The sequence below is a fragment of the Capsicum annuum genome, chromosome 8, assembly GCF_002878395.1.
Source record: "Capsicum annuum cultivar UCD-10X-F1 chromosome 8, UCD10Xv1.1, whole genome shotgun sequence".
NCBI classification, from domain to species: domain Eukaryota; kingdom Viridiplantae; phylum Streptophyta; class Magnoliopsida; order Solanales; family Solanaceae; genus Capsicum; species Capsicum annuum.
In genome coordinates, this window is record NC_061118.1 from 38,298,432 (window position 1) to 38,312,540 (window position 14,109).

A 14,109-nucleotide genomic window follows, 5' to 3' on the forward strand; every position below is an offset into this window, starting at 1 on the left:
ACAAATTTAAGGAATATAATTTTAACCCCTTTCTAGTGATATACTTGCAGGTTCTTTAGGTACATTTATAAGATTTTACCCTCATATTAAGAAAAAGTATGACTATGAAACTGTGATATTTGTCTTGACTTTCAACTTAGTCGTTGTCTCTAGTTATCAAATAGAAGATATACTTCAATTAGCTAAACGACGGATAACCACCATTCTTATTGGTGTCTCCACCGTCATGGTCATCTCCGTGGTTATCCTTCCGGTTTGGGCGGGAGAAGACTTTGTTAAGCTTGTTAGTGTCAATCTTGAAAAGCTAGCAAACTCCTTAAAAGGTTTGTTTGTAGTTTATTTAATTTTTTCTTTTAAGTTGTTCGAAAAACATAATTTACTTTTTAATTTAAGGAATGTAGACACATAATTTTGTCTCGTCAAAAATATTTCTTATTTCGATATCACACAATTTAACTCCATTTTTATAATTTTTCCCAAGAAAATAAATAACCACCTCATCTTTTACTTATTTATGTATTTATCTTTGTTTTTATTTTATTTTATCCAAATAACAAGTCATAACAAACTTTGTCTCATTCTAATATTCCAACAATCCACCCAAGCAAAAATGGACACCTAACCTCTACTCCTCCAATTAAAAAATAACACCTCACCTCTCACCTAACCACCTCATACCCCTACCCTCACCCCTACCCCACGTGACCCCTCCCTTTTTCTTGGCCACATAGAAATACAAAATATATATATACATTGACGGGGACCCAAATTGGGGAATAATTTCCCTAGATAGAGAATATACACAAAGAAATCCTCTCCCATTCTTGAACAACAACAACACAGCAACACAAATATCCACCTTCCTCACTGACCCTCAAAAAGATTCCACACACCAATCCTTCACTATTTTCAGTTTTTACTCTACACACACACTGAGATATTGGAGTGAGAGACGAAGGGAGATCCGTGAAAGAGTGAGAAATGTGAGAGAAAAACAATAAAGATCTAAGTTAGAGCGGGAAAGCAGAGAGAAAATCGCGCGAGAGAGGGTGTAAAACATGAGAGCTAAAAAAAGAGGAGATCGGGGGTAACAGTTCTGGCGAGCTCACGCCGAAAACTCACTGGTAAATCATCAAAAACCCGACCCCGTCCATTTTTTGGCAAACGCTCAACAAAAATCCATCGAAAACCGCTAGGAAACCACCGAACTGACCCAACCAGTCCCGATTTCGGCGAGATCTGCCAGAAAAAAATGGAGCAACCACAGGGACTACGAGTTCGAGTATGGCTATCTTCTTATTTCTCGATTTCGATCGGGCTATCAAAAATATAACGAAAAGGGCACATCGAGATTGGTTTGTTCTTGGTTGAGGTTTGGTTCGAGGCTTTGAATGCGGTTCTATTCGGAAGGATTATCTCCCATTGAGATAAAATTGATGTCCAATTCTTCTACTTTATTTCTTCCTATTTTTATTTTAATGTGATGTTCATGTTATGATTTGTGTGATTCGTGTGGTTGATGCGTTTGATAAGGTAGTTAAAAAGTTTCATTTGTCGTGATTTGTTGTTGACTTTGTATGAAAATTGATTAATCATGTGGGTGGAAAGGAATTTGGGAGGCGGAATTGAAAAGTGATAAAAAATGAATATTGATTATTTTGATTCGTTGTCAATTTTTAAATTTAGAATAAGTATTGATATCGTTAAACGCAATAATATCATGATAGGTTGAAATTTGGTCGGCAAACGGTACATCGGGTAAGCAAATCTAGAAATTGTTAATTGTTGGATGATTTGAAACGATTGTTGAATGATTTGGTTTGCTAGCACTGAAAAAATGTATTCATTTAGCCGGGGAAATACCCCGAGGCTCATTGTATTTATTCACCAGGTAATGCCCCAATGTATTATGTTGGCGGAGGATATTCGTGATCAAGACCCTAGGCATCGAGTAAAGCACGGGAGCGTAGTTCAGGATTAGTGTAGTTTAGGATAGGATTTGTTTTTCTGCATTTTTATTTTGGGACCCTATAATTGGACTGAACACTATATTTTGAATTTGTTTTCATTTGTGTGTTTGATTGATTGCTATATGTGTTTTTGTGCGGTTTATACATTTGTAATGTCAAATTAGCCGATATACTCCACCAAGCGACCATGGTCAAACCACGAGATAAAGGGATGCCTAACACCTTTTCTTCGGTCAATAGAATTCCTTAACCACAATCTCTGTTCGCAGATTAATTTTAGAGTCAAATTGTTTTGAAAAAAGCTTTCCAAAGGTGACTTGGCACACTCGATTTATGTCAAGTAGCGACTCTGAATTTAATTATAAATAATCCTTTTTGAAATAAATTTTCATCTTTTTGTCACTTTAATAATAAAAAATCTTTTAAAACTTGCAAACTTAAAATGAATAATTTGGGGTTAAAAAAGATATGTGACAGCTCTGGCGACTCTACTGGGGAACTTTTTAGAATTCGAGCTTATTTTGGTGTTGTATCGGCTTAGTTTGGCACTATAGGTGTATAGATATTTTGCTTGTGTTGTTTTGTGTTATTTTATCATCACTGTTGAGTGCCTACGTGCTCTTTGTTTACAGTTTTTATCTTATGTGTTACCACTTTATATCTGGCATCATGTGCATAACCTGAGTCATTCTTTCTGAAACAAGTCCATAATACGCATGTTGTACACGACCTCTAGTTGAGTCACCCTTATTTTGGGGGGTCCGTCGATGTCATGGAGTAGGTGGAAAGCAAAGCAGCCACTATCGACCTTACGCTCCCCTGAACTGCCTAGTTAGTGAACCCCAACGTAGGTCAGCCTTTAGGTCATGCTTATGTGCATCATATTGAAGACGTAACGGGATCCACTTGGTCCTTTGTAGGAAATTCACCTCTAAAGCATTCCTACGTTCTAAATGTTACATCTTTGAGGGTAACGACATCATTTGACAGACTTATTTGGGCAAAAACATGAGTTACAAGCAAGTGTGTAGGAACAAAATTGTTGAAAAAAGAAAGAAAAAAAGATAGTGAAAAAAGAAGAGATTTGGTAGTTTTTAGGGTTCTTTATGGCTTTTGTTTTTCACAATTCAAAAAAAAATGACTTTTTTACTTTTTGCACTCATTTTCCAGAAAATCAAAAACGTTAAAAATATTTTCCGTTTATTTTTTTAGTAAGCATTCATAATTCGCAAACTCCAAAAAGATTTTTATATAGTAGTTGGTTTTTATAAAAGAAGATGCAGAAAAGATGGTAGAAATTTGTATATTTCCTGTAATGAAATTACCAAAAAGATTTTTCTTCATAATTGTTGGTGTCAGTTTTAGTTGAAGTGTCTAATTAAAACCCAAAAAAGATTTTATTCGTTTGTCTTTGGTTGTGTCTTTTAAGTTAGGGTCAATCTGTTGGTTAATCATTAATTGTCCAATCAGGATGAACTACGCATACCTGATTCCCTTCCCTCGAGTTGGGATACGTAAGCAACCCGTGGTGGGTCCAGTAATCTTTATTTTTTGACCTTTGTCTTAGTCTTAGCTTAGGTTTTGATCTTCGTAATCTAGTGTCATTAGCTTGTCCTAGACAAGTATGCTGATTTTATTCAGGGGTACTGTTCGGCAATTTGGAGTCATAAAGTGGCCTGTCCCTTCGGCATGTCCGCGTCAAAGTCCAAAGGGTTGGGAATCTTTTTCTCCGATCAAATTTTTGGAAATAACGTCTTATGTGTTATTATAAGATGGATTTATCCGCAAAGTATAGAGTCCTGATGGTTGTCAAGGTGCCCAAAAATTTAATCTAGTGGTGGGACATGTTTAACTATGTTGACCAGCAGAAACTGATTAAAATATTCGGTGATCTGACAGAACTTCTGCATATTACCCCTCGTCTAGATCTAATAGAGGTTGTATTAACCTTTTGGGATCTGAGTAGTTTGGTGTTCAGATTTGGAAAGTGTGAAATGACTCCTACTTTGGCAGAAATATCTAATCTGTTGCATTTGCCTTATATCGATAAAGGTATGATTCAAGCTCGAAATCATACTGGCACGAGTTTTTTGCAATGTTGTGGGTTAAAAAGTAAAGATACGTATTTGGGTTGTTTGAATGATTCGTGGGTTTCCTTATATTTTTTGTTCACAAGATTCGGGCCCTTGGAAGGTTTTGATTGCTTTTGGGATGAATTTCATACGACTAAGGAGAAGTGGGAGAGAAAGCTTCTTGAAGTCTTCACCCTTGCTTTGTTAGGTACTTTAGTATTTCCACTAGAAAAAAGACGCATCAATACACAATTGCAATCTGTAGTGATGGCCTTATTTTAGGAGGAACAAGGGGACAAGGTTACTATCATACTATGATCTTAACAGAAATATACAAGGCTTTAACCGAAGTGAAGGGAGGGATGACATTTTTTAGGGAAGTAACCTGATGTTGCAACTATGGTTGATGGAGCATTTGTATGTACCTTCTCTAATTAGACCAGATGTGATTGACCGTTGTATGTCCAATCGAGTGAAAGCCCTGGGACAAAGAATGTGCATTGCCAAATTCTCACTATCCGGGGGAATCGAGGCTTGGATTGAATTTCTTGAGACAAGAACTGAGGATAACATTGTATGGAGATGTCTATGGCTTCTTCCAAAAACAATCTTATCTGGGTGTCAGATGCAACTCTTTTTGGTTATGATAGAACTTAATTGTACTTGACCATACACTCCTGCTAGGGTAATGCACCAATTGGGTAGATTGCAAGACATTCCACCAGCGGTGGATCTTCTAAAAGATGTCGAGTACTTTAAGAACCAATCCTTAGGTGAGATCAAATACGAGCAATTCTGGAATTACGCGACAGAGATGGGTGTGGACACTTTCAAAGAAGGTTTGGATAATCCGAGGTACACTCCGAGATATGAGATCTGGCAATAAACCATACCTCAAGGAGTAAGTAGGCCATTACCAGTGCAACTTAAAGGGTGGATACAAGAAGGGGCATAGATGATGACAGGGGAAACGCGAACTTGGGGGAAAAATAGAGTAATTGAGAGTTGAGTTATCAGGCTGTACAAGGGTTTCAGAAAAATCATTTCAGGTGTACTCCCCAAGAGGCAGGATTACGTGCTAGAACTTTCTTCCCCAATATCACAACGTCCTTGTAAGATATGCTACAAAGTTTGAATGGGAGAAAGAGAACTTCACAAACAGGTTCATCTCAGCCAGGGTCATCAGATAGAGCACCAGTCTGAAGGGGCATTTCTTATCCTTTATTTTGAGTCCTTTATTTTTCTGTCATTGTATTGTTGTGTCTTTGTTAAAGTTCGTGTCAAGTTTGTTTTAAACTCTAGGGTCTTCATTAGGAATGTCATGCATGTCGTCATTAGGAATGTCACGCATGTCGTCCTGTCGTCCTCTGCCACCACCTCAAGCTCCCACCTATGTTGTACGTCCGACAACGGTGCTTCCTCGGACTGCTAGTGAGCCAGTATTGAAGGTTTCAGATAATTAGTATTACGCCACGAAGCCTACTTTGAGGATAAATGAACCGTATGGGTACACTAAGCCACCTGCATTTTTTATACGGAGAAACCTATCTCAACAGAGGAACAGGAGGTCATAACGCAAAAATTGAAAAGTTTGGAATAGGCCATGAGGAATTTCCAGGAAATTGGAGGTTATAAGAGTGTTATCTATAAAGATATTTGTATGTTCCCATACGTCAACCTTCCCCTCAGTTTTAAAATGCCCAAGTTCGAGAAGTATGCTGGGCACGGTGATCCCGTGGCACACTTGAGACGTTATTGCAACCAATTGAGGGTTGCAGGGGGAAGGAAAGAGTTGCTCATGGCTTTCTTTGGCGAGAGTCTTTCTGATCTAGCTTTCGAATGGTTTGTCGATCAAGATATCAACAAGTAAAACAGCTGGGATAACTTAGCTTCTGAGTTTGTGCAATATTTTCAGTATAACGTTGACCTAATTCCTGACAAAAAATCCTTGGTCAACATGAAGAAGAAAATCACTGAAGACTTTAGGGATTACGCAATAAGGTGGCGTGAATAGGCTGCCAGGGTAAAGCCTCCAATGAAGGAGAGTAATCTGGTAGAGGTCTTCATTCAGGCACAGGATGAGACCTATTTTCAATATTTACTTTCAGTAATGGGAAAGTCTTTTATTGAAGTCCTCAAAATGGGGGAGATAATAGAAGATGGAATCAAGACCGGCTGAATAGTGAGTTTTGCCACATTGAAAGCCACTACCCAAGCGATTCAAGGTGGCTCTGGAACGTTTGGAGGTAAAAAGAAGAAAAAGGATATGGCGACCGTCGTAGCTGGAACCCATTCCTATCCCAAAAGACCGCCTCACCCCTATCCCCAATCCCAAGTCCAAGCCTATGCCCAAACTCCATATATTCTTCCCCACCATTACTACCCTCCTCAAAACCCACTATATTCTATTCCACCACCCTCGTACCCAGTATATAGCGTGCATCCATATGCCCAAATCCCTTCTTACCCGTAATGGCTTGCGCAAGCCCCTCAAAATTGTCCTTCAACTCCTCTAAAATACCAAAAACCCACCAGAGCCAGTTTCCAACCTAGGCCTAATTATAAGAAAGAGAAGGCGGTCAAAAATTAGTTCACACCTCTTGTGGAGTCATATGCTAGCTTGTTTGATAGGTTGAGAAAGATGAAGGTCTTGAGCCCAATTCAAGGAAGGCTCTCGAATCCTCCTCCGAGGAATCTTGATTATTCCTTAAGGTGTGCGTATTGTTCTGACATGCCAGGCCATTATATTGATAAATACTAGTATTTGAAGAGATCAATCCAAGATTTAATTAACACAAATCAGATGTTAGTCCACGCCTTGGAGGTTCCAAACATTAACCAAAATCCGCTGCCAACCCATGCTGAAACTAATATGTTAGAATTGATATATGAGGGGAAAGAGTTGTCAAGATGTTATAAGCCTATTATCAAAATATAGACCAATAAGGAAAAATTAGTGAATGTGGCAGAGTCGTTGAAAGCAATGTCATTAAGCCAAGAAGGAATAATAGAAGATAAAGCCCAAGAAAGAACAAATAAACCCGTGATCATGGTGCAAGGTGCCAGAAGATATATTAATTTAAGTCAGGATAAACCTAAGTTGACGGTGGTAGGAGCTTTGGGTAATCCTATCTTGATGGTGAAAGAAGCACTGGCAGCACCTATTGTTATCAAATCAGTGACCCAATCTCCGATAGTTGATACGACAAAAAGTCCCTTAGAACTATAAGCGGACTGTGATGACTTATCAGAGGAAAAAAGTCGTGGAAGAGGTAGATGAGGTAGGGGGTCTGACTCGGCCAAGAAGATGCTTTGTGACTGAAGGTTTAAGAAAGCCCAAGCCAATCGTGAGTGGGCCTTCATCTATCAAAAATCCTGTTACTGAAGAAGCTGAAGAATTTTTGAAAAAGATGAAATTGTCAGAGTATTCAATAATAGATCAGTTGAAGAAGACCCCTGCTCAAATTTCCCTTTTATCGTTGTTGTTGCATTCCAAGGAACATCGTGATATTATATTGAAGGTAATAAATGAATCATATATTTGTAGGGAGATTACAGTAAATCATCTTGAGAAAATGGTCAAAAAAATCTTTGAGGTCAATCGGATCAGCTTCTCTGATGACGAATTGTCAATTGAAGGTACGGGGCATAATCGGGGGCTTTATATTACCGTGAAGTGTGAAGATTTCTATGTCACTCATGTCATGATTGATGAAGGTTCTGATTCAAATATTTGCCTTATTTCCACCTTGCAAAAGTTGAATAGTGGTGTTGAGAGGATCAGGCCCAACAATCTATGTGTCAGGACTTTCGATAAATCAAAGTCCAACTCTATTGGTGAAATAGAACTAATGTTGATTATAGGGCCTGTTGAATTAGCCCTAGAGTTTCAAGTATTGAATATTGACTCCTCTTACAATCTGTTGTTGGGAAGACCATGGATCCACAAGGCCAAGGCGGTTGTTTCTACATTGCACCAGATGATCAAGTTTGAGCATGATATTATTCATGATGAAGGGGATTTTTCTACCTATGAAGATTCTCCCTTGTCTCTAATTGAAGCAAATAATGTAGAGGAGACATTTGTCTATCAAACTTTTGATATGATGCCAATAGATCGTATCCTTGAACGACAGGTTATTATAGGACCACAATTGTCTTCCACTTCTATAATGATGGTAAGTGAGCTTTTGAAATATGGATTTATTCTAGGAAATTGGGAGTATCTCTGCACGGTATCGTTCATCCCATATGTCCGAGAGACAACATGGGTACTTTTGGTCTGGGATTTGAACCTACGGTTGAAGATTTGAAGAAGGCCAAGGGAAGGAAAAAGGAAACATGGTCACTCCTTTGCCCAATGTCGCTACTCAGTGAATCATTTATCAAGAGTGATGTCACAAAACCTGTAGAATTTAAAGCTAAATTGGTTAATGACTTCCAGAACCTGCTGATTGATGTTGACATAGTTGAAGCAGGAGAGGGTACCAGTAAGGCAAACATGTAGTTCATAGGTCTTGAGGTTCATCTCAACAATTGGGAAGTCACTCCTCTCCCCGTCAGGAGGGAGTTTTGGTAGTTCATTATGTTTGTCTTTCTATTTATCCGAGTTATTCTAAGGTTGTAATTTGGAATTTATCTTGCTTAAATTTATTGTCATTTGTGTTTAAACCCTCCCATCTTTCCCTTTTAATGAAATGCAATATCCCCTTATTTTGTGTCTAATATATTTTGTTTTTGTCTTTTTTCTTTATGCAGTTCTCTTTATGCTGATTCTAATGACATGACATGCATGTGGAATTTTTAGCCTGATCTTAAAATTCAAACTAATCATGATATAATAAAGCAAGAGGGGAAATATGATAAAGAAGAGGCACTAAAGGAAATAACCAAAGAGTTGGAACAGTTTGAAGACAAGCCGAATCCTAATTTGAATGAAACTGAGCCAATTAATCTAGGGAATCAAGAAGATGTTAGGGAAACTAAAATCAGTGTACATGCTTTTCCACAGCTAAAAGATGGAATTATTCAAGCATTAATTGATTATAAGGATGTTTTTGTATGGTCTTATGATGACATGCCTGGTTTAAGCACTGAATTAGTGGCTCATAAATTGCCAACTGATCCTACCTTCCCCCCTATCAAATAGAAATTAAGGAAGTTTAAAACTGATGTAAGTATCAAAATCAAAGAGGAAATCATGAAACAATTTGAGGCTAAAGTCATTCGAGTGGATTGTTATCCTACGTGGTTATCCAATGTAGTTCCTGTCCCAAAGAAAGATGGAAAAATTCGAGTACGTGTTGATTACCGTGATTTGAACAGAGCAAGTCCAAAGTATGATATTTTGTTGCCCAACATTCATATTTTGCTGGACAATTGTGATAAACACGAGGTTGCTTCTTTTGTGGATTGCTATGCCGGATACCACCAGATCATTATGGATGATGAAAATGTGGAAAATACGTCTTTTATCACACCATGGGGGACTTATTGCTATCGAGTGATACCGTTTGGTTTGAAGAATTCTGGAGCAACATACATGAGAGCCATGACCACTATGTTTCATGATAGATGCATAAGGAGATTGAAGTCTATGTAGATGATGTGATTATTAAGTCAAAGAGTCAAGCTGATCATGTTAAAGATTTAAGAAAGTTCTTTGAAAGGCTTCACAGGTATAATCTCAAGTTCAACCCAGCAAAATGTGTATTTGGAGTTCCTTGTGGAAAGCTGTTGGGGTTTGTAATCAGTTGTCGGGGAATCGAATTGGATCCTTTGAAAATCAAACCCATTCAAGATTTGCCCCAGCCCAAGAATAGGATGGAGGTGATGAGTTTGCTGGGTAGACTGAACTACATCAGCAGATTTATTGCTCAACTCACAAAACGTGTGAGCCCATATTTAAGTTGCTGAAAAAAAGTGTTGCGGTTGAGTGGACTGAAGAATGCGAGGTAGCATTAGATAAAATCAATAGATATCTTTCAAATCTATCGGTGTTGGTGCCACCTGAGCCTAGAAAGCCTTTGATTTTGTACTTATCGATTATGGATAATTCATTCGGTTGTGTATTGGGGCAACATGATGTGACAGGCAAAAAGGAGCAAGCTATTTATTATCTTAGCAAAAAGTTCACTGCATATGAGGCCAGGTACAATCTTCTTGAAAGGACGTGTTGTGCCCTAACTTGGGTAGCACAGAAGTTGAAGCATTATCTTTCATCCTACACTACTTATCTCATCTCTCATATGGATCCTTTGAAATATATCTTTCAGAAGCTTATGCCGATAGGTCGATTGGTAAAGTGGAAAATATTGCTTACCGAGTTCGACATTGTATATGTGACTCGAACAGCGATGAAAGCCCAAGCCTTGGCAAATCATCTTGTTGAAAATCACATTGATGAAGAGTATGAGCTGCTAAAGATATATTTTCCTGATGAAGAGGTATTCTGTGTCGAGGAAGTCATTATAGATGTTGATCCAGGTTGGAAGTTGTTCTTTGATGGAGCTGTTAATATGAAAGTAGTCAGAATAGGTGCAGTTCTTATCTCTAAATTAGGGCAATATTTCCCAGTAACAGCGTAACTTTGATTTTATTGTACCAATAACATGGCGGAATATGAAGCGTTCATTCTTGGTTTGAGGTTAGTTGTTGATAGGGGAGTCCAGGAACTATTAGTGTTGGGTGATTTAGATTTGCTCGTCCATCAGATTCAAGGCAATTAGGAGATGCAAGATTTGAAACTCATACCATTTCAATAATGCTTGCAAGAGCTATGGCAACGATTTGTGTCAGTAAAATTTAGGCATATTCCAAGAATTCATAATGAGATTGCGGATTCTTTAGCCATTCTATTTTCAATGCTCCAACATCCTGATAAAGCCTACATCGATCCAGTGCATATACAAAGTCGTGATCAATATGCTTACTGTAATACAGTTGAAGAACAGCTCGATGGTGAACCTTGGTTTTTTTATATCAAGCGATACATTCAGTCAGGAAAATACCCAACACATGCCACCAGTGATCAAAAGAGGACTGTTAGGCATTTAGCTAGAGGATTTTTCTTAAGTGAGGGAATCTTATACAAGAGAACCCCAAATCTGGGACTTTTGAGGTGTGTAGATACAAAAAAATCCTCGACAATCATGGTTGAAATACATGCTAGAGTATGCGGGCCTCATATGAATGGTTATGTCTTGTTAAATAAGATTCTTCGAACAGGTTATTATTGGCTTACTATGGAGAGATATTCTATTCAATTTGTTCGAAAGTGTCATCAATATCAAGTACACGATGATCAGATACATTCTCCTTCTGCTGAGTTACATGCAATGGCTGCTCCATGGCCGTTTGTAGCTTGAGGAATGGACGTGATTGGACCGATTGAGCCAAAAGCATCGAATGGGCATAGATTTATTTTGGTAGCCATTGATTACTTTAGAAAGTGGGTAGAAGCAGTAACTTTCAAGTTAGTAACCAAGAAGGCTGTGGTAGATTTTGTGCATACCAACATCATTAGTAGGTTTGGAGTTTCAAAGATGATCATTATAGACAATGCTGCTAATCTCAATAGTCATTTGATGCAAGAAGTGTGCCAACAGCTTAAGATTGCACACCGAAATTTCACTCCATATCGTCCAAAGGCAAATGGCATTGTGGAAGCCTCCAATAAGAATATCAAGAAGATACTGCGGAAAATGATACAAGGGTCTAGGCAATGGAACAAGAAGTTATCATTTGCACTGTTAGGTTATCGCACGACTGTTCGCACTTCAACAGGTACAACTCTATATTTATTGGTGTATGGGACAGAAGCAGTCGTTCCTGCAGAAGTTGAAATTCCCTCTCTTCAAGTTATTGTGGAATCAGAGATTGATGATGATGAGTGAGTCAAAACCCGATTGGAACAGTTGAGTTTGACTGATGAAAAAAGACTGACGTGGGTATGTCATGGCCAATTGTATCAGAAGAGAATGGCTCGAGCGTATAACAAAAAGGTATGTCCCAAGAATTTTGAAGTTGGTCAGTTAGTATTGAAATGTATCCTCCTTCATCGGGTTAAAGCTAAAGGCAAGTTCCCTCCAAATTGGCAAGGTCCTTTTATTGTGAAGAAAGTGTTGCCCAATGGAGCCTTATATTTGACAGATATCGAAGGAAAAATGGCAGAAATAACTATCAATGCTGATGCGATCAAAAGATATTATGTATGACACTTTATCCTTTGTTGGTTCTGTTGTATGTTTAGTACTTGCATTTTTAAGATTGATATGATAAATGCACTTCATTCTGCTATCCAAACATTGTGTCATCCTTTGTTTACCCCGTTGAGCTTAGTTCTATTTTCATTCATATCCCTCTTTTGGAATCAAAACGGAGTAAAAAAATAAAATGTCAAGAAAAGAAGAATAAAAAAAATATGAAAAAATAAAAGAAAAATAAAAGAAAATTAGACCAAAACAAAGAACAAGCTGATGGAACTACGTGTGACCTGATTCTCCTCTCTTGGGAGTGAGATACGTAGGCTGCCCTATTTAAGGCTCGGTCTAACTAAATAAATATTTTAGAGTAACCCAGGCAACAAAAATCGGGGCATGAGTTAATGTGTTGTTTGAGTCGATTCCAAAAGATGTAAGTCCCACCCCCACTTCAAGTGTCGTTTGAGCCTCTTGCCATCCTTTTCTAACCTAATCCAAAATCCAAGGTACAACTAAAGAAAGTCCTTCAGATCAATCTTTGATAATGTTAAGGCTAAGCATGCAATGGATATGATGATACATTATGGGGTACTACTTGTCTTCCTCAGCATAAGAAATCAGGAAAGAAATAAAAATGAGAGAGTCTTATTGGTGAAAACCCTCACGGGCACCATAAGGCGATAGTGAGTCAAGAGAAATAAAAACTAGAGAGTCTTACTGGTGAAAACCCTCACGAGCATCATAAGGCGATGGGGAGTTGAGAGAAATAAAAATGAGAGAGTCTTATTGGTAAAAATCCTTATGGGCACCGTAAGGCGATGGCGAGTTCGAGAGAAAAGTGGAAAGGAAAGAGATTTATTGGCAAAAGTCTTTTAAGATGTCGTCAATTGAATGAGATATATGAGTCCAATGGATTTGAAAAAGCGGCTCAGTGGCAAAGGCACAAACTCAACAATAAATGGGAAGTTTGGATAAGAAGATCAGGCAGCTTAATCCAAAATGCATGTCATAGTCATTGGAGTTGGTTGTCGTATTCAGATAAGTTTTCTTTTTTGAATAAGGGACATTTCCCTTTTCTTTTTTATGTCATTTATCAAAATAAAAGTCACCATCATTTCTTTACACTTTAAGTCAAGTCCGTGTCAAAACAAGCGAGAAAGGATTTCAAAACTTGCTCCCAGTCTTTCCAATTGTATGAGGAAAAGCCAAGGACCAGCACATGAAAGAAATATGATAGTAATTTAACACAAAGCAAAAAAAGTTTATAAATCGACAGGCTACTGGATTTGTGGGAGTATTCTGATTTAAAAAGGGTGCATCTTCGAGGCATGGTAAAATGGAAATTCATTGTTTGAGTCAGAACTCATTTCCCTCAATCTGGATCCGGGTCAATGACGCGACAAGAAAGGGGCAAATGTCAACAATCTGAACAAAGATGAAAGGAACAAGTGTTGCAATAGATGTCTGGAAAGTCAAAGTGCTGCAAACCACCACTAAGTTTTTAACTGACAAAATTGTCTTTGATGAAACAGGGGCAAATTTCTTTTCAGCAAGTTCAGCTACCATTGGGAAGGAATATCTGGGATTTTACATTCTATTCAGGACCCTCCTGAAAAATGAGACTTTACTTTCTGTTCAGGACCCTTCTGAAAAATGGGATTTTAGTTTATGTTTAGGACCCTCCTGAAAAATGGGATTTTACTTTCTGTTCAGGACCCTTCTGAAAAATGGAACTTTACTTTTTGTTCAACACCCTCCTGAAAAATAGGACTTTACTTTATGCTCAGGATCCTCCTAAAGAATGAGATTTTACTTTATGTTCAGGACCCTCCTGAAAAATGGGACTTTACTTTATGTTCAGGACCC

The 14,109-nt window shown here is 38.1% G+C and overlaps 1 protein-coding gene across 1 annotated transcript in view; it reads left to right on the plus strand.

The window, feature by feature from the left end:
* Positions 1–11,586: 11,586 nt before the first annotated feature.
* LOC124886576 (aluminum-activated malate transporter 8-like) overlaps positions 11,587–14,109 on the plus strand; it is a 10,726-nt gene continuing 8,203 nt past the window's right edge. The window contains exon 1 of the mRNA XM_047395403.1: positions 11,587–11,827. Within this exon, the coding sequence (XP_047251359.1) occupies positions 11,587–11,827 (241 nt within the window). The remainder of the gene's footprint in view (positions 11,828–14,109) is intronic.